Source organism: Triticum dicoccoides, chromosome 5B (assembly GCF_002162155.2).
Source record: "Triticum dicoccoides isolate Atlit2015 ecotype Zavitan chromosome 5B, WEW_v2.0, whole genome shotgun sequence".
Lineage (NCBI taxonomy): Eukaryota > Viridiplantae > Streptophyta > Magnoliopsida > Poales > Poaceae > Triticum > Triticum dicoccoides.
The window spans coordinates 234,467,952-234,486,859 of record NC_041389.1 but is presented as its reverse complement, the minus strand read 5'-3'; the positions used below and the strand labels follow the sequence as shown (position 1 = coordinate 234,486,859).

Genomic DNA, 18,908 nt, shown 5'->3' with positions numbered 1-18,908 from the left:
CTCAAGTCTTTGCTTACCCATGCTCCGATTCTTGCTTTACCAAACTTTGACAAAACTTTTGAGGTTCATTGCGATGCAAGTGGTACCGGAATTGTTGGAGTTTTGATGCAAGAAAAACGAGCTATTGCATATTTTAGTGAAAAACTTTTCGGTGCTCAACTTAACTATCCCATCTATGACAAATAATTGTTTGCTTTAGTGCGTGTGTTACATGTGTGGGAGCATTACCTTAGACCGCATGAGTTTGTCATACATACCGATCATGAAACACTTAAATATCTTAAAGGTCAAACCAAGTTGAATAAACGGCATGCTAAATGGAGTGAATTCATCGAATCTTTTCCCTATGTGATAAAGTACATTAAGGGCAAAGAAAACATGGTGGTGGATGCCCTTTCCCGCAAATGCATGTTACTTACTCAACTTGAATTGAATGTGGTTGGATTTGATCATATCAAAGATTTGTATGAGGGTGATGTGACTTTTGCTACTCCTTATGCTAAGTATGTGACGTATACTTCTCGGGAAAGATATTATATCAAAGATGGTTATCTTATGAGAGCTAACAAACTATGCATTCCCGAGTCTTCTCTTCGTTTGCTCCTTTTGCAAGAGGCTCATGGAGGCGGATGAAGGAAATATGCCCTAGAGGCAATAATAAAGTTATTATTTATTTCCTTATTTCATGATAAATGTTTATTATTTATGCTAGAATTGTATTTACCGGAAACATAATACATGTGTGAATATATAGACAAACAAAGTGTCACTAGTATGCCTCTACTTGACTAGCTCGTTAATCAAAGATGGTTATGTTTCCTAACCATGAACAATGAGTTGTTATTTGATTAACGAGGTCACATCATTAGTTGAATGATCTGATTGACATGACCCATTCCATTAGCTTAGCACCCGATCGTTTAGTATGTTGCTATTGCTTTCTTCATAACTTATACATGTTCCTATGACTATGAGATTATGCAACTCCCGTTTACCGGAGGAACACTTTGGGTACTACCAAACGTCACAACGTAACTGGGTGATTATAAAGGAGTACTACAGGTGTCTCCAATGGTCGATGTTGGGTTGGCGTATTTCGAGATTAGGATTTGTCACTCCGATTGTCGGAGAGGTATCTCTGGGCCCTCTCGGTAATACACATCACATAAGCCTTGCAAGCATTACAACTAATATGTTAGTAGTGAGATGATGTATTACGGAACGAGTAAAGAGACTTGCCGGTAACGAGATTGAACTAGGTATTGGATACCGACGATCGAATCTCGGGCAAGTAACATACCGATGACAAAGGGAACAACGTATGTTGTTATGCGGTCTGACCGATAAAGATCTTCGTAGAATATGTAGGAGCCAATATGGACATCCAGGTCCCGCTATTGGTTATTAACCGGAGACGTGTCTCGGTCATGTCTACATTGTTCTCGAACCCGTAGGGTCCGCACGCTTAAGGTTACGATGACAGTTATATTATGAGTTTACATGTTTTGATGTACCGAAGGAGTTCGGAGTCCCGGATGAGATTGGGGACATGACGAGGAGTCTCGAAATGGTCGAGACGTAAAGATTCATATATTGGATGATATGGTTAGGCCAAGGGGTCAAGCCCATCAGGCTTTAGATCGGTGCAAAAGGAGTTTTGCGGAGTCCAGGGGGCCAAACGCCGGAGACCCTGGCGTCTGGTCCTGGGCCAGACGCCGAGGCCCATGGCATCTGGGCCAGACGCCAAGGATTGTGGCGTTTGGTCCTGGAGTCCGAGTGGGACTCTTGCCTTTCGGGAAAAACCGACTTTGAGGAGGCTTTTGCTCCAAGTTTCGACCCCGGGGCTCAACATATAAATAGAGGGGCAGGGCTAGCACCAAAGACACAACAATTGATCCCTTGGATCTCTTAGCCGTGTGCGGTGCCCCCCTCCACCATAGTCCACCTCGATAATATCGTAGCGGTGCTTAGGCAAAGCCCTGTGACGGTAGAACATCAAGATCGTCACCACGCCGTCGTGCTGACGGAACTCTCCCTCGACACTCGGCTGGATCGGAGTTCGAGGGACGTCATCGAGCTGAACGTGTGCTAGAACTCGGAGGTGCCGTAGTTTCGGTGCTTGATCGGTCGGGCCGTGAAGACGTACGACTATATCAACCGCGTTGTGCTAACGCTTCCGCTTACGGTCTACAAGGGTATGTAGACAACACTCTCCCCTCTCGTTGCTATACATCACCATGATCTTGCGTGTGCGTAGGAAATTTTTTGAAATTACTACGAAAGCCAACAGTGGTATCAGAGCCTAGGTTATTTATGTTGATGTTATATGCACGAGTAGAACACAAGTGAGTTGTGGACGATACAAGTCATACTGCCTACCAGCATGTCATACTTTGGTTCGGCGGTATTGTTGGACGAGACCACCCGGACCAACCTTACGCGTACGCTTACGCGAGACCGGTTCCCTCGACGTGCTTTGCACAGAGATGGCTTGCGGGCGACTGCCTCTCCAACTTTAGTTGAACCGAGTGTGGCTACGCCCGGTCCTTGCGAAGGTTAAAACGGAGTCTATTTGACAAACTATCGTTGTGGTTTTGATGCGTAGGTGAGATTGGTTCTTACTTAAGCCCGTAGCAGCCACGTAAAACATGCAACAACAAAGTAGAGGACGTCTAACTTGTTTTTGCAGGGCATGTTGTGATGTGATATGGTCAAGGCATGATGCTGATTTATTGTATGAGATGATCATGTTTTGTAACCAAGTTATCGGCAACTGGTAGGAGCCATATGGTTGTCGCTTTATTGTATGCAATGCAATCGCGATGTAATGCTTTACTTTATCACTAAGCGGTAGCGATAGTCGTGGAAGCATAAGATTGGCGAGACGACAACGATGCTACGATGGAGATCAAGGTGTCGCGCCGGTGACGATGGTGATCATGACGGTGCTTCGGAGATGGAGATCACAAGCACAAGATGATGATGGCCATATCATATCACTTATATTGATTGCATGTGATGTTTATCTTTTTATGCATCTTATCTTGCTTTGATTGACGGTAGCATTATAAGATGATCTCTCACTAAATTATCAAGAAGTGTTCTCCCTGAGTATGCACCGTTGCGAAAGTTCTTCGTGCTGAGACACCACGTGATGATCGGGTGTGATAGGCTCTACGTTCAAATACAACGGGTGCAAAACAGTTGCGCACGCAGAATACTCAGGTTAAACTTGACGAGCCTAGCATATGCAGATATGGCCTCGGAACACGGAGACCGAAAGGTCGAGCGTGAATCATATAGTAGATATGATCAACATAGTGATGTTCACCATTGAAACTACTCCATCTCACGTGATGATAGGACATGGTTTAGTTGATTTGGATCACGTGATCACTTAGAGGATTAGAGGGATGTCTGTCTAAGTGGGAGTTCTTAAGTAATATGATTAATTGAACTTAAATTTATCATGAACTTAGTCCTGGTAGTATTTTGCAAATTATAGATCAATAGCTCGCGTTGTTGCTTCCCTGTGTTTATTTTGATATGTTCCTAGAGAAAATTGTGTTGAAAGATGTTAGTAGCAATGATGCGGATTGGATCCGTGATCTGAGGATTATCCTCATTGCTGCACAGAAGAATTATGTCCTTGATGCACCGCTAGGTGACAGACCTATTGCAGGAGCAGATGCAAACGTTATGAACGTTTAGCTAGCTCAATATGATGACTACTTGATAGTTTAAGTGCACCATGCTTAACGGCTTAGAATCGGGACTTCAAAGACGTTTTGAACGTCATGGACCATATGAGATGTTCCAGGAGTTGAAGTTAATATTTCAAGCAAATACCCGAGTTGTGAGATATGAAGTCTCCAACAAGTTCTATAGCTAAAAGATGGAGGAGAATCGCTCAACTAGTGAGCATGTGCTCAGATTGTCTGGGTACTACAATCGCTTGAATCAAGTGGGAGTTAATCTTCCAGATAAGATAGTGATTGACAGAATTCTCTAGTCACCATCACCAAGTTAGTAGAACTTCGTGATGAACTATAATATGCAAGGGATAACGGAAACAACTCCCAAGCTCTTCGTGATGATGAAATCAATGAAGGTAGAAATCAAGAAAAACATCAAGTGTTGATGGTTGATAAGACCACTAGTTTCAAGAAAAGGGCAAAGGGAAGAAGGGGAACTTCAAGAAGAACGTCAAGCAAGTTGCTGCTCAAGTGAAGAAGCCCAAGTCTGGTCCTAAGCCTGAGACTAAGTGCTTCTACTGCAAAGGGACTGGTCACCGGAAACGGAATCACCCCAAGTGATTGGCGGATAAGAAGGATGGAAAAGTGAACATAAGTATATTTGATATACATGTTATTGATGTGTACTTTACTAGTGTTTATAGCAAACCCTAAGTATTTGATACTAGTTCAGTTGCTAAGATTAGTAACTCGAAACGGGAGTTGCAGAATAAACAGAGACTAGTTAAGGGTGAAGTGACGATGTGTGTTGGAAGTGGTTCCAAGATTGATATGATCATCATCGCACACTCCCTATAATTTCGGGATTAGTGTTGAAACTAAATAAGTGTTATTTGGTGAGCATGAATATGATTTGATCATGTTTATTGTAATACGGTTATTCATTTAAGTAAAAGAATAAATTGTTGTTCTATTTACATGAATAAAACTTTATATGGTTACACACCCAATGAAAATAGTTCATTGGATCTCGATCTTAGTGATACACATATTCATAATATTGAAACCAAAAGATGTAAAGTTAATAATGATAGTGCAACTTATTTATGGCACTGCCGTTTAGGTCATATTGGTGTAAAGCGCATGAAGAAACTCCATACTGATGGGATTTTGGAATCACTTGATTATGAATCACTTGATGCTTGCGAACCATGCCTTATGGGCAAGATGACTAAAACGCCGTTCTCCGGAACAATGAAGCAAGCAACAGATTTGTTGGAAATCATACATACCGATGTATGTGGTCCGATGAAAGGCTTACAGCAGGTATCATTATTTTCTGACCTTCACAAGATGATTTGAGCAGATATGGGGATATCTACTTGATGAAACATAAGTCTGAAATAATTGAAAGGTTCAAAGAATTTCAGAGTGAAGTGGAAAAATCATCGTAACAAGAAAAATAAAGTTTCTGCGATCTGATCACGGAGACGAATATTTGTGTTACGAGTTTGGTCTTCAATTAAAACAATGTGGAATAGTTTCATAGCTCACGCCACCTGGAACACCACAATGTTATGGTGTGTCCGAACGTCGTAACCGCACTTTATTGGATATGGTGCGATCTATGATGTCTCTTATTGATTTACCATTTTCGTTTTGAGGTTATGCATTAGAGACAGCTGCATTCACGTTAAAAGGGCACCATCTAAATCCGTTGAGACGACACTATATGAACTGTGGTTTAGCAAGAAACCCAAGTTGTCGTTTCTTAAAGTTTGGGGCTGCGATGCTTATGTGAAAAAGCTTCAACCTGATAAGCTCGAATCCAAATCGGAGAAATGTGTCTTCATAGGATACCCAAAGGAAACTGTAGGGTACACCTTCTATCACAGATCCAAAGGCAAGACATTCGTTGCTAAGAATGGATCATTTCTAGAGAAGGAGTTTCTCTCGAAAGAAGTGAGTGGGAGGAAAGTAGAACTTGATGAGGTAACTGTACCTGCTCCCTTATTGGAAAGTAGTTCATCACAGAAATCAGTTCCTGTGACAAATACACCAATTAGTGAGGAAGCTAATGATATTGATCATAAAACTTCAGATCAAGTTACTACAGAACCTCGTAGGTCTTCCAGAGTAAGATCTGCACCCGAGTGGTGTAGTAATCATGTTCTGGAAGTCATGTTACTAGACCATGATGAACCTACGAACTATGAGGAAGCGATGATGAGCCCAGATTCTGCGAGATGGCTTGAGGCCATAAAATCTGAGATATGATCCATGTATGACAACAAAGTATGGACTTTGATTGACTTGCTCGATGATCAGCAAAGCCATGTTAAATAAATGGATCTTCAAGAGGAAGATGGACACTGATAGTAGTGTTACTATCTACCAAGCTCGACTTGTTGCAAAAAGTTTTTCAACAAGTTCAAGGTGTTGAATACGATGAGGTTTTCTCACTCGTATCGATGCTTAAGTCTATCTGAATCATGTTAGCAATTGCCACATTTTATGAAATCTGGCAAATGGATGTCAAAACTGCATTCCTTAATGGATTTATTAAAGAAGAGTTGTATATGATGCAACCAGAAGGTTTTGTCAATCCTAAAGGTGCTAACAAAATGTGCAAGCTCCAGCGATCCATCTATGGACTGGTGCAAGCATCTCGGAGTTGGAATATACGCTTTGATAAGTTGATCAAAGCATATAGTTTTATATGGACTTACGATGAAGCCTGTATTTACAATAAAGTGAGTGGGAGCACTACAGCCTTTCTGATTAGTATATGTGAGTGACATATTGTTGATCAGAAATGATATAGAATTTTTCTGCAAAGCATAAAGGAGTGTTTTAAAGGAGTTCTTTAAAAAGAAAAGACCTCAGTAAAAGGCTACTTATATATTGAGCATCAAGATCTATTGAGATAGATCAAGACGCTTGATAAGATTTTCAATGAGTACATACCTTGGCAAGATTTTTGAAATAGTTCAAAATGGAACAGTTAAAGAAAGAGTTCTTGCCTGTGTTGCAAAGGTATGAAATTGAGTAAGACTCAAATCCCGACCACAGCAGAAAATAGAAAGAGAATGAAAAGTCATTCCCTATGCCTCAGTCATAGGTTCTATAAAGTATGCTATGCTTTGTACCAGACCTATTGTATACCTTGCTCTGTATTTGGCAAGGGAGTACAATAGTGATCTAGGAGTAGATCACTGGACATTGGTCAAGAATATCCTTAGTAAGGACTAAGGAGATGTTTCTCGATTATGGAGGTGATAAAAGAGTTTGTTGTAAAAGTTACATCAGTGCAAACTTTTACACTGATCCAGATGACTCTAAGTCTCAATCTGGATACATATTGAAAGTGGGAGCGATTAGCTAGAGTAGCTCCGTACAGAGCATTAGAATATTTGCAAAATACATACGGCTCTGAATGTGACAGACCCGTTGACTAAGCTTCTCTCACGAGCAAAACATGATCACACCTTAGTACTCTTTGGATGTTAATCACATAGCGATGTGAACTAGATTATTGACTCTAGTAAACCCTTTGGGTGTTGGTCACATGATGATGTGAACTATGGGTGTTAATCATATACAGATGTGAATATTGGTGTTAAATCACATGACGATGTGAACTAGATTATTGACTCTAGTGCAAGTGGGAGACTGAAGGAAATATGCCCTAGAGGCAATAATAAAGTTATTATTTATTTCCTTATAATCATGATAAATGTTTATTATTCATGCTAGAATTGTATTTACCGGAAACATAATACATGTGTGAATACATAGACAAACAAAGTGTCACTAGTATGCCTCTACTTGACTAGCTCGTTAATCAAAGATGGTTATGTTTCCTAACCATGAACAATGAGTTGTTATTTGATTAACGAAGTCACATCATTAGTAGAATGATCTGATTGACATGACCCATTCCATTAGCTTAGCACCCGATCGTTTAGTATGTTGCTATTGCTTTCTTCATGACTTATACATGTTCCTATGACTATGAGATTATGCAACTCCCGTTTACCGGAGGAACACTTTGGGTACTACCAAACGTCACAACGTAACTGGGTGATTATAAAGGAGTACTACAGGTGTCTCCAATGGTCGATGTTGGGTTGGCGTATTTCGAGATTAGGATTTGTCACTCCGATTGTCGGAGAGGTATCTCTGGGCCCTCTCGGTAATACACATCACATAAGCCTTGCAAGCATTACAACTAATATGTTAGTAGTGAGATGATGTATTACGGAACGAGTAAAGAGACTTGCCGGTAACGAGATTGAACTAGGTATTGGATACCGACGATCGAATCTCGGGCAAGTAACATACCGATGACAAAGGGAACAACGTATGTTGTTATGCGGTCTGACCGATAAAGATCTTCGTAGAATATGTAGGAGCCAATATGGACATCCAGGTCCCGCTATTGGTTATTGACCGGAGACGTGTCTCGGTCATGTCTACATTGTTCTCGAACCCGTAGGGTCCGCACGCTTAAGGTTACGATGACAGTTATATTATGAGTTTACATGTTTTGATGTACCGAAGGAGTTCGGAGTCCCGGATGAGATTGGGGACATGACGAGGAGTCTCGAAACGGTCGAGACGTAAAGATTCATATATTGGATGATATGGTTAGGCCAAGGGGTCAAGCCCATGAGGCTTTAGATCGGTGCAAAAGGAGTTTTGCGGAGTCCAGGAGGCCAAACGCCGGAGACCCTGGCGTCTGGCCCTGGGCCAGACGCCGAGGCCCATGGCGTCTGGGCAAGACGCCAAGGATTGTGGCGTTTGGTCCTGGAGTCCGAGTGGGACTCTTGCCTTTCGGGAAAAACCGACTTTGAGGAGGCTTTTGCTCCAAGTTTCGACCCCGGGGCTCAACATATAAATAGAGGGGCAGGGCTAGCACCAAAGACACAACAATTGATCCCTTGGATCTCTTAGCCGTGTGCGGTGCCCCCCTCCACCATAGTCCACCTCGATAATATCGTAGCGGTGCTTAGGCGAAGCCCTGCGACGGTAGAACATCAAGATCGTCACCACGCCGTCGTGCTGACGGAACTCTCCCTCGACACTCGGCTGGATCGGAGTTCGAGGGACGTCATCGAGCTGAACGTGTGCTAGAACTCGGAGGTGTCGTAGTTTCGGTGCTTGATCGGTCGGGCCGTGAAGACGTACGACTACATCAACCGCGTTGTGCTAACGCTTCCGCTTACGGTCTACAAGGGTATGTAGACAACACTCTCCCCTCTCGTTGCTATACATCACCATGATCTTGCGTGTGCGTAGGAAATTTTTTGAAATTACTACGAAACCCAACAGCGGACTCATGGGACACTTTGGACGCGACAAGACTTTCGCCACGCTCTCCAAGAACTATTATTGGCCCAAGATGTTTCGCGATGTCGCCCGCTTCACCAACCGGTGCTCTACATGTTGCAAAGCTAAGTCACACTCTCAATCCCATGGTTTACATATGCCTTTACCTATTCCACATCAACCTTGGGAAGACATTAGCATGGATTTGGTGCTTGGATTACCTAGGACTCAAAATGGCAAGGATTCCGTTTTTGTTATTGTGGACCGATTCTCTAAAATGGCTCATTTTATTCCATGCAATAAGATAGAGGACGCTTCACATGTTGCCAATCTCTTTTGTAGGGAAATCTTGAGGTTGCACGGCGTGCCAAAGACAATTGTGTTGGATCGAGACATCAAGTTCTTAAGATACTTTTGGAAGACGCTATGCGCCAAGCTCGGGATCAAGCTACTATTCTCCACGGCCTATCATCCTCAAACCGATGGCCAAACGGAAGTCACCAACCGGACGCTTGCAACTCTTCTACGCGTGTTGATCAAGAAGAACATCAAGGAGTGGGAGGAGTGCCTACCCATCACCGAGTACGCCTACAACCGCGCAAGACACTCTACAACCGACAAGTCCCCCTTCGAGGTCGTCTACGGTTTCAACCCTTTGTCGCCATTGGACATCCTTCCTCTACCGCTTCAAGAACGAACAAACATGGACGCAAGTGCAAGAGCCGCCTACCTCAAGAAGATGCATGAAGAAACACGTTCCATGATCGAGCGCCAAGTGCAACGCCTCACCGCCAAGCTCAACATCAACAAGTCTCCGATGGTGTTCCAACCGGGTGATCAAGTATGGATACATCTCCGCAAAGACCGCTTCCCCAAGGAGCACAAGTCCAAGCTACTCCCAAGAGCCGACGGACCATTCAAGGTGATCGCACGCTACAACGACAACGCCTACAAGGTTGACATCCCACGCGACAAGTACAACGTTAGCGACATCTTCAACGTCAAAGACTTGGCCAAGTACCATGGTGATGAAGAGCACGATCCGTGGACGGATCTCTCCCAAGGGGGGGAAGATGATGCGGAGCATCCCTCAACTACTCGCACCGACACTCCATCACCACCGCAAGCACCGAGTGGACTAATGACAAGAGCACGTGTGTGCGTCATCGAGAACGAGGTTGATTCTCTCCTCTTCGAGTTTCATTCGGTTTCACTTGAGAATGGGATTCTACCTCAAAGAGAGACACTATGCGTTCTTAGGTACATTGGAGATCGTCGTGAGGAAGCAAGGAGGAAGACCCAAGCACCCATGGAGCAAGAGGAGGAAGGAGAGGACAAGAAGAACGAAGAAGGAAGCACGGAGGAGAAACCTCTAGACACCCCGGGTGCCCGGCCTCCCGAACCCCGGGTGCCCGGCCTCACCACCTGGGAGCTGCCCCGGCTCGCTCCGGGTGCCCGGCCCCTTAGCCTCTGGGTGCCCGGGCCCTCTGCTCCCAACCGTTGGCCGCCCCACCGGGTGCCCGGGCCTGGGACCCCCGGGTGCCTGGCCCCTCCCAGCCGCCCGCCTCCAGCCGAGCCCCTGCACGGGCCGGGTGCCCGGACCCTTCGCCCCCGGGTGCCCGGGCGAACCTGATGATGGCCCTGACCGGTCCGGGTGCCCGGACCCCATGACCCCGGGTGCCCGGACGAAACCGTGGGCGTGCGTGCCTCCTCGGGGCTTTGCCCTTGTATCCTCCCTCCTCCCTCATTTCGTCCCTAAACTATATAAGGGCATCTTCTAGTTCATTTGTAGGGTTAGCAAAGATATTAGAACACAAAAGAGGGCTTTGCTCATCTTCCTCCTTTAGGAGATCTAGACCTCCACTTGGAGAAGCTCCTCTTGGAGATCAAACCCTCCTCTTGGAGAAGATCCTCTTTGGATGCAAGACCTCACCTAGTGAGAAGACCTTTACCCTAGTGTTATTCCCCTTGGATTGATCTTGTAATCTTGTGGATCTCATGTATGCTACTCTAGTGGATGTGATATTTGGGTTTGTTTGAGAGTTTTTGTTCTTGTGTTCTTGAGTGTTTTTCCTCCTTTTCCCCCTCCAAGTGTGAAAAGATCCCACCTAGGGTTTGACCCTACAACAGGCGGGCTACGACCCCGACGAGACACAAAGACAGGACGGCCGAGGGGCGTTCACGCCGACCACCTTTGATCAAGATCAGGCGGCCTTCATGCATGATCAGGTCGGCCTGGACCTGGACGGCTTTCCACTCGACCACGAGTTTCCGAAGGACTACGGACAAGAGGAACAGAACGAGTGCAACATCGAAGGGGAGCCTTTGTTCGAGGACGAGCTCGCCAACCAAGCCGGCGGGGCGAAGCTGAAGCGCAAGAGCAAGCGGACCAAGGCATACACGACGGCCGTGGACAAGCTTCTTTGTGAGTGTTGGAGAGACATTGGGCAAGACCCCAAGACGGGCGCCGAACAAAAGGCATCAACCTTTTGGATTCATGTCCACCGTGAGTTCCATGAGCACAAGAAGTTTCCATCGTACCAAGTAGTAAGCACGCGCGGGTGGGTGTCCATTTCGAAGCTATGTAGGGTGATCCAACAAGAGTGCAACAAGTTTTGTGCCACTCTTGAGAGCGTCAAGACCCGCCCCATGAGCGGCATCGGCATGCAAGACATGGTATGCTAGCAAGCCGCCCTCTTTTGTGTCATTCCGTTTATGCTTGCGTGTTCATTTGCACACCATTTTTCCAATGTGCTTGCATGAAATACATTTGTAGGCATTTCAAGCTTTGGAGGCATTCAAAGTCCAACACAGTGGCAAGTGCTTCAACATCTTCCATTGCTTTAGCGTCATCAAAGATGAGGAGAAGTTCAAGGCGCAATATGCCACCCTCAAGTCGCGTGGGGGGAAGCAAGCCGTGGAGGAGGTTGGGGGCGGCGAGAAGGCACGACCGCGGGGGAAGACCAACTCCAAGAAGGAGGACAAGCGGGATGCGGCGTCCAACGCCTTGATCGCTAGCCTGGAGGGCATGATGAGCAAGAAGGACTAAAGGGAGGAGGAGCGTCGGCGATACAAAGAACAAATGAACGCCTTCATGGAGATCCAAAGGAGGAGGCTTGAGATGGAGGCGGAGAAGCAAGCCAAGATGCTTGAGATGGAGGCGGAGAAGCAAGGCAAGATGGTAGAGATCGAGGCCGCCCACACCAAGACCAAGGCGAAAGAACTGGCTCTCGCAAGCATGATGACCGGGGTGGAGATCATGAAGGTGGATCTCAACACCATGTCACCAAGGAAGAGGCCGTGGTTCGAGAAGATGCAGGCCGACATGCTCAAGTTTGACGACGAGTGACCTATGGCGGCGAGCGCCATCCTCTTTTTTATGCCGGCATGACCACGAGGCCGCGCGTGGTCGAACTCAAGTCCCACCCCCTTTTTGTGTGCTGGCATATGTGCCGGCGGCTGGCGAGTGCGCCAACATGAACTGTGTGGTGTTATTTTGAAGCTGGCATGATACCGGCATTTGCTTCGGGCAACGATATGGCCGCTAGCATGATCTATGGCCGTGAGCCATTTTCACAAATTGTGTGCGAATATGAAATGGATCGGCGCACTACAAATCCAAATCTAAAACAGGACGGATGGCCGACCCAAACGGACAAAAATCGGACAAAAGCGCCATCCGTTTGGGGTCGCCCCGTTGGAGTTGCTCTAATTTCTATAACAACTCCTCAAAAAGACCGTAAAACATAGTATCTCTAACAAATATCAGGGATGGCAGTACGCCTTTATAACGGTAAAATGGATAAACGTCACCACAAACGCAAATTCTCAATTAAATACTTCCAGGTACATTCAAGAGACCTCTTAAAAAAAACAAGCTACAGCACAAATTCTCAAATATATAACCTTGGTCCTTTTATCAGTAGTACTAGTATTATATCTTGACTTGGTTGTGCTGGACAATATTTCAGCGGACCAGATAACCAGTGTAACTAAACAAAAGAACAAACATAAACCTTTCGTGCTCAATTTATTTTTCATTTTGAACCTTGCCGCGGCTAAGAATTTGCATGTTCACCAGGTCACCGATGTCGGCCAGGGAGGCCACCTCCACCAGGCTTGCGGATGAAGGTGTTTTTATTTTTCGGCTTGGGTATGTCGTGGATATCCAGCACTTGCATTGTCCTCTGTTTTTTCGCTGCAAAAAGGCCGCAGAAATACCAAAAGGGGGAACATGTCAAAAACTTGGTGCCACTATACTTGAAGACAATGAGAAGGAAATTGATTTCATCCACTGTGTTCATGGCAAATTGAAGGGGAAATACAAGTAGGTATATCAATGAAATTAATACCATTTTGTGCTTCCTGGTAATTTTCTTGAAGCCTCTTTCTGGCTGAATCGAGCTTCTCGTCCAAATGATTATCCTTCTGCTCCCTCATCGCCCTCTGCAAACCATATTTGCGAATATCGAACTGGGTGTATAGGACCGTGGGTACAGTTTAGCAAGAAATAAGCAGAGAAAAAACTTCCCTCGCTTTTTTTAACTGGAGAAAAACCTCTACTTTCATTGGTATCATGCCATTTGGTTCACTAAAAGTCAAAACAAGTTCTTGTTCCCGGCTACTTTGCATGATAAGGTGAATGATTAATGGATGGTGCAGCTTTATTTTTATGTTTTAACAAATGGCAACATCTTCAGCCCACGCTGGTTGACACGCTCCAGCAGTGGCAAATCTAGAAAGCAAATGGAGGATGCCTCGTGTGAACATGTGTTGGGCTGGGCTGGGCCTTGAGATTAGGGGCTGACGGGAGAACTTCTTCCGCTACTACTACTATTCTGAACAAAAACAAGTGCACGACCTCTGTACAACGATGAATGAACTGATTAAAATTATCGAAAGGATGATCTGGTTAGGCTTACAGCTGGAGCAGATGACGAAGTAGTTGAATAGTTATTGCCATTGTTCTGCTTCGTATGATACGTAGGAGCTGGGCTTGCTCTATGCCTCTCCAGTGTCGACTCGAACCCATTGTTATTCCTAGACCGCTCTGAACTCAAACCACCTTGGGTCCAAACAATGAAACGAAGTTTCAGTTGGCACATTATTACGTCTTGAAATAGCTTCACATATAAACTCTAAGAACAGATGGGGACTCACTGTGCCTCTGTGGTGGGCTGGGCGTATACTTGAAGTCTGAAACCTGCAAACAAAGGTGTCCATCTTAGAAGTTGTAGACAAAGGACATGCTAAACCAAAACATGTCAATCAAATGAGCAATTTCATGTTATATAGTTAGCTCATTTCTTCACCCTTTCTAAGACCTAGGAAAGTGTGGTTACCATGTAGCAAAGTTGTGGTTTGTTTGGTAAACTAGCAGAAAAAATGGGCTAGAAACATTTTTGGCATAATACTACCCACCAAATGGAAGGATCTGTTTCCGCATTACAGAAAAGCTAAAGTTTGTCGTGAGCTTAATTATCATCATTCCAAAGCAAGAACCAAAACACCAGTCTCCATTAGTGTGGAACGACATGTTTGGATTGTGGAAGAATAGGCTACCCGGGCATTTTGGTAGTTTTTGCCTTGAGTCTTCTCAGGAGAGTCACCATCAGCTGCCACCATGAATTATCAATCGAAATTATCACTGGAAAACAAAATAAATCCATAGAACTGTGGAACTGAGCACGATGCCTTACTTAGGATCGAGTTTCCACCGTCACCACCAGAGTTGTGGAGCCGCACCCAGCCGTCCACTATCTCCTTCCATTTCCTTCACAGACGCGCATAGCACAAAATACACAAAAACCAAAACACAATTAGAAGGCACTTCTACCTTGGCATTTTTATGACACAAATTTAGCAATATACTCTGGCTTGTTGTTCTTCACCTGACGAGCAGCTTCACTAACTGCCGGACGTCACCCGAAGGGTGCTTGCGCAGGCCATTCACATGTCGGCCGATGTCCGTCTCCTGCACAACCAGAAACACAAGGGGTTTCACTCCTGATAGTGGTCAAGCTGCTTCCACAAGTACCCTCGAAAAAAGCTGCTTCCACAAGCAAAAGCAACCAGCTAACTAATCCTTCCCTTCGTAAGGCAGACAAAACTTCTAAAAGGAAGGACAGAAAAAGTAAAGATCACCTGGAGAGCCTTGTAGGTGATGTCCATGTCTGCCAGGTTCTGCAGCAGGCTCACGAGCTCCTCCTCCGACTGTGACGAAACCATACAAAGGTACAGTTTGCAACAGAAGAAGTGAGCTTTCCCGAGCAAAATCGTACTGATTCCAAACCGGTAAACACGAGATCTTTTCAAGGACCTGGTCGGGGTCCTCCAAGAAATCCTTGATCGCCAGGATCTTGCTCTCCAAGCCGCCGCCCTCGTCGGTCTCCTCCTCCAGGCCGAGGCCATCCACGTCGGCCTCCTCCTCCTCCTCCTCCCCCTCCTCCTGCCAGGCCGGAGAAGCGGCCTCGGCCGGCTGACGCGGCGGCTGCGGTGGACTCTCGGGGGCATCGCAATTGCGGCAGCGGGCCCCGGCGTAGAGCCGCTCCACGATCCCGTCACGACGCGCGCGGAGGTCGGCTGGCGCGGCCGCGGCGAGCGCGGCATCGACGAGGTCCCACACGTCTCCGCCCCCGAAGGCGGCGAGCGCGCGCCGGAGGCGACCGTCGGCGTCCATCCGCTCGCCCTGATAGTCAACACCCACGAACTCCGATAAGGCAACCCGGCGCGCACCACCGAAACACTACGTTCCGATCGCTACGCAGACGGACTACGCGGCCCCGCCGCCGAGTGGAGCGCAGCCATGTGAGGGACGGATTGGTGGTGGGAGGCGGCGATTTGGATTGGAGGAGGTAGAATGGGGCCGCGATTGGGGAAATTGGACGCGAGCGTTGTCTGGATCCGGTAAGCGAGCTCGCGGACCCGCTAAGGGCGTGATGGTGGTGGTTGGTTAAAGGTTGGCATATCGGTCGGGTAATTAGAATAAAATAAATATAATTGCGTTTGGTTTACTATTTTAGTGATCTAAATACTCTTAATATTTCTTTATATCTACTATCTATCTATCTACTATCTACTACCACTATAAAAGAAAGAGAGGGGCAGATCCAAACAATCCCACCCATCCATCATCAAGATCTAATGGTCCTTAATCATTCTGTGTTTAACGCTACCAACCACGCATTAAGCCAAACCCATCGATCTCTAATCTGCCCAACCGTTCAGAAAGAAAAAAATATGTTGCCCACAAACGACCGCACGACCTCTCCCCTCCTCCCCGCACGACCTCTCTCGCCCCCTTCTCCTCGCACGTCTCTCGCCCCCTCCTCCCGCGCCGTTCGCCGCCCCGCCGTTCCTCCCGCACCCTTGCGCTGCCATTAGCCACAGGATCCGCCCTGTCGCGCGTGGAGACGCCTCCAGCAGCTGCCGCCGATGCCGTAACCTCCCCCTGCCTCTACCCCAGGCGCGAGGAACCTACCTCCCGAAGCAACCGGAGCGGCAAAGCGGCGGATGAATGGAGAGATGGCGTCTGTGGCGGCGGGGAAGGAGATGGCGCGGGCGTCCTACATCCGGATCAAGCACGAGGAGGAGCGGCGAGGGCCCGAGGGCCGGGTCTTCTCGGCCACACGGGCGCCGATGTCGCCGCACGTCGACCAGATCCTCGCCGGGCGCGCCTCCTTCGCCGACCTTGCTGCACAGCACTCCGGCTGCTCCTTCGCCCGCCGCGGCGGCAACCTAGGTATGCCTCCACTTGCCCCACCTACGCGCTTAGCAGGCTTTCATATAGGGTCTCCGATCATGGCGAGCCGGAAGCACCAGCCCACGAAGAGCTCGACAGCGTGAGGTCCTCTCCAGCCAGCAGTAGGTGACCAGGCCGAGATCCACCACCGAGCCAAGCACTTCTCCGTTCTTTTTCTTCCTCTGTTACACAGCCAAAACAATTTTCTTGAGAACAATCGTATCTCCAGCCAGCAGTACATGAACCTACAGCACAAATAATGGAGGAGCGAGCGACTACAATAGAGGATGGACCTGTGGTTGCTTTCCAGCTCTTTTCTTCAAAACAGTCTGAGAAAGAGTGCAAAGGAAATTGGACCATAGGCATAGGCAACGGGAAATTGCTCAGGAATATCCCCATCTTATGCTTATTGCTTTGATATAGAGTGACCTATAAAAGGGTCAAAACAACCAGTGAGATACTTCTCTGGATGTAGAGCTCATTGACATACGCCTAAAAAAATAAAATTATATTTTTTACACTATTATTCTCAATTGTATGGTTGAACATTCATTACCTTGTGGTTCGTACTTGGTCCCAGCCTCCCAAGCTTAAATCCGAAGTTGTTCTGTATAGGGGAGTGAATTGTATGAGTGTGTTTCCAGGCTTAAATCTGAAATTGTTGTGTATACCATATGTGCATGCGGTGCGTATGGTAGAACCAATTGATTTGCAGAAGATGACATGAACCAGAAGGGTAATCAGTGCCGCCAACGGTAGGCTCGGCAGTGCTGATCACCAGAGCTAGACTACTGGCAGTGCCATCCAAATCCTCGGTGACGCTCAAGGTATATACACTGTACACACAAAGGGGTCCACATGCAATTATCTAATTGTTGGATGCATCAGATTAACATGCTGAATGAATCACATGTGTATACTTGAGACAAATGAATGTATTAATGGTTAGTCAATTTTTTTATTTATCATTTTTACATGTCCTCCAGGGTGACCATAGTAGCATATATTCAGCCCAAATACAATGCTGTCATCAAACGCCGTCTGCAATTTTCTAGCTCCAGGAATTTCGACCGTCCTACAAGAAGAATTAGTTGAGAAGGTCGGTCCATGCTTCTTCAAAGGCTGAGTATATACTCTTTGTTGTTAATAGTAGTGATAGTTACTATTATTGAATTGCTAAGGTGACAAACTGACAGTTACTGCTTCATGAGCTTACTCTCAGGTAATACCAATAATCTCAAGATTTACTGTCATGTTGAATGTTACTTCTGTACCAAATAAGGCCTCTGAAATATGTTAAAGTATCTTCCAGTTTGCACAAGTTAGCCTACATAGGATGACACTCAAAACTGTATTGAAAAACCTATGTGTTCTTATGTTTTAGATCATGACACCGTGGTAAATTAAGCTTTAATGAATTCAAATGTAGGTTCTGAAGAATGAATTGAGAATCGTGCTACCTTCCGGATCCACACATATTTTGCCTGAACACATTTATTCAGATGTTTGTTTCTTCACAATACTTTAGCTCTGTAGATTATGATGCTTCAGCTATTCTGCAAGCCTGCAATTGTTGAACACGAGAATAAAATGGGTTTAAGCAAATAAAAGGTGCGAGGTACTCCCTCCGTCCGAAAATACTTGTCATCAAAATGGATAAAAGAGGATGTATCTAGATGTATTTTAGTTCTAGATACATCTCCTTTTCTCCATTTTGATGACAAGTATTTTCGGACGGAGGGAGTATGTATGTTCCACCAAGTCCAACATTTGCAGGCAACAACAAATAACACAATACTCCAGAGTATATCTTAATGCAGCTGGTGTAGGGGTTATTGATAGGATTATCAGCTACTCCAGTGTTGTCATGTTTCTTGCTTCTTACATATTTGTCCTTTTGATTGTTTTTATGTTTGATCAAAAAGTTTCATACCGAATATTAAGAAATTTGTTTACATCTACGGTTGTGATTGCATCTGCTTGCAGAACGGTCAATTTTACATTATCTATAGAAGGCTGTGTACATGAGAGGCGTGGCATGCTATTGGAAATTATAACATACTGTATATGGCTTCTAAGCAATTTGAAAGTTTAGGACACAATAGGAAGTCATATTACGACGGTTTCCGATTATTGACAAA

At 45.8% G+C, this 18,908-nt stretch overlaps 2 protein-coding genes across 2 annotated transcripts; one reads left to right on the top strand and one right to left on the bottom strand.

Annotated features, from left to right (window-relative positions):
• Nucleotides 1-12,820: 12,820 nt before the first annotated feature.
• LOC119308185 (probable mediator of RNA polymerase II transcription subunit 26c) lies at nt 12,821-15,946 on the bottom strand. Its single transcript, XM_037584306.1, has 9 exons — nt 15,346-15,946; nt 15,171-15,239; nt 14,918-15,000; nt 14,726-14,799; nt 14,589-14,641; nt 14,187-14,229; nt 13,949-14,091; nt 13,379-13,472; nt 12,821-13,224 (listed from the first exon to the last, which is right to left on the bottom strand). The coding sequence occupies exons 1-9, from the start codon at nt 15,703-15,705 to the stop codon at nt 13,109-13,111; spliced, it is 1,035 nt and encodes a 344-aa protein (XP_037440203.1). The 5' UTR covers nt 15,706-15,946; the 3' UTR covers nt 12,821-13,108.
• Nucleotides 15,947-16,296: 350 nt separating this feature from the next.
• On the top strand, nt 16,297-17,747 carry LOC119308186 (peptidyl-prolyl cis-trans isomerase Pin1-like). Its single transcript, XM_037584307.1, has 2 exons — nt 16,297-16,767; nt 17,466-17,747. The coding sequence occupies exons 1-2, from the start codon at nt 16,539-16,541 to the stop codon at nt 17,492-17,494; spliced, it is 258 nt and encodes an 85-aa protein (XP_037440204.1). The 5' UTR covers nt 16,297-16,538; the 3' UTR covers nt 17,495-17,747.
• Nucleotides 17,748-18,908: the final 1,161 nt, after the last annotated feature.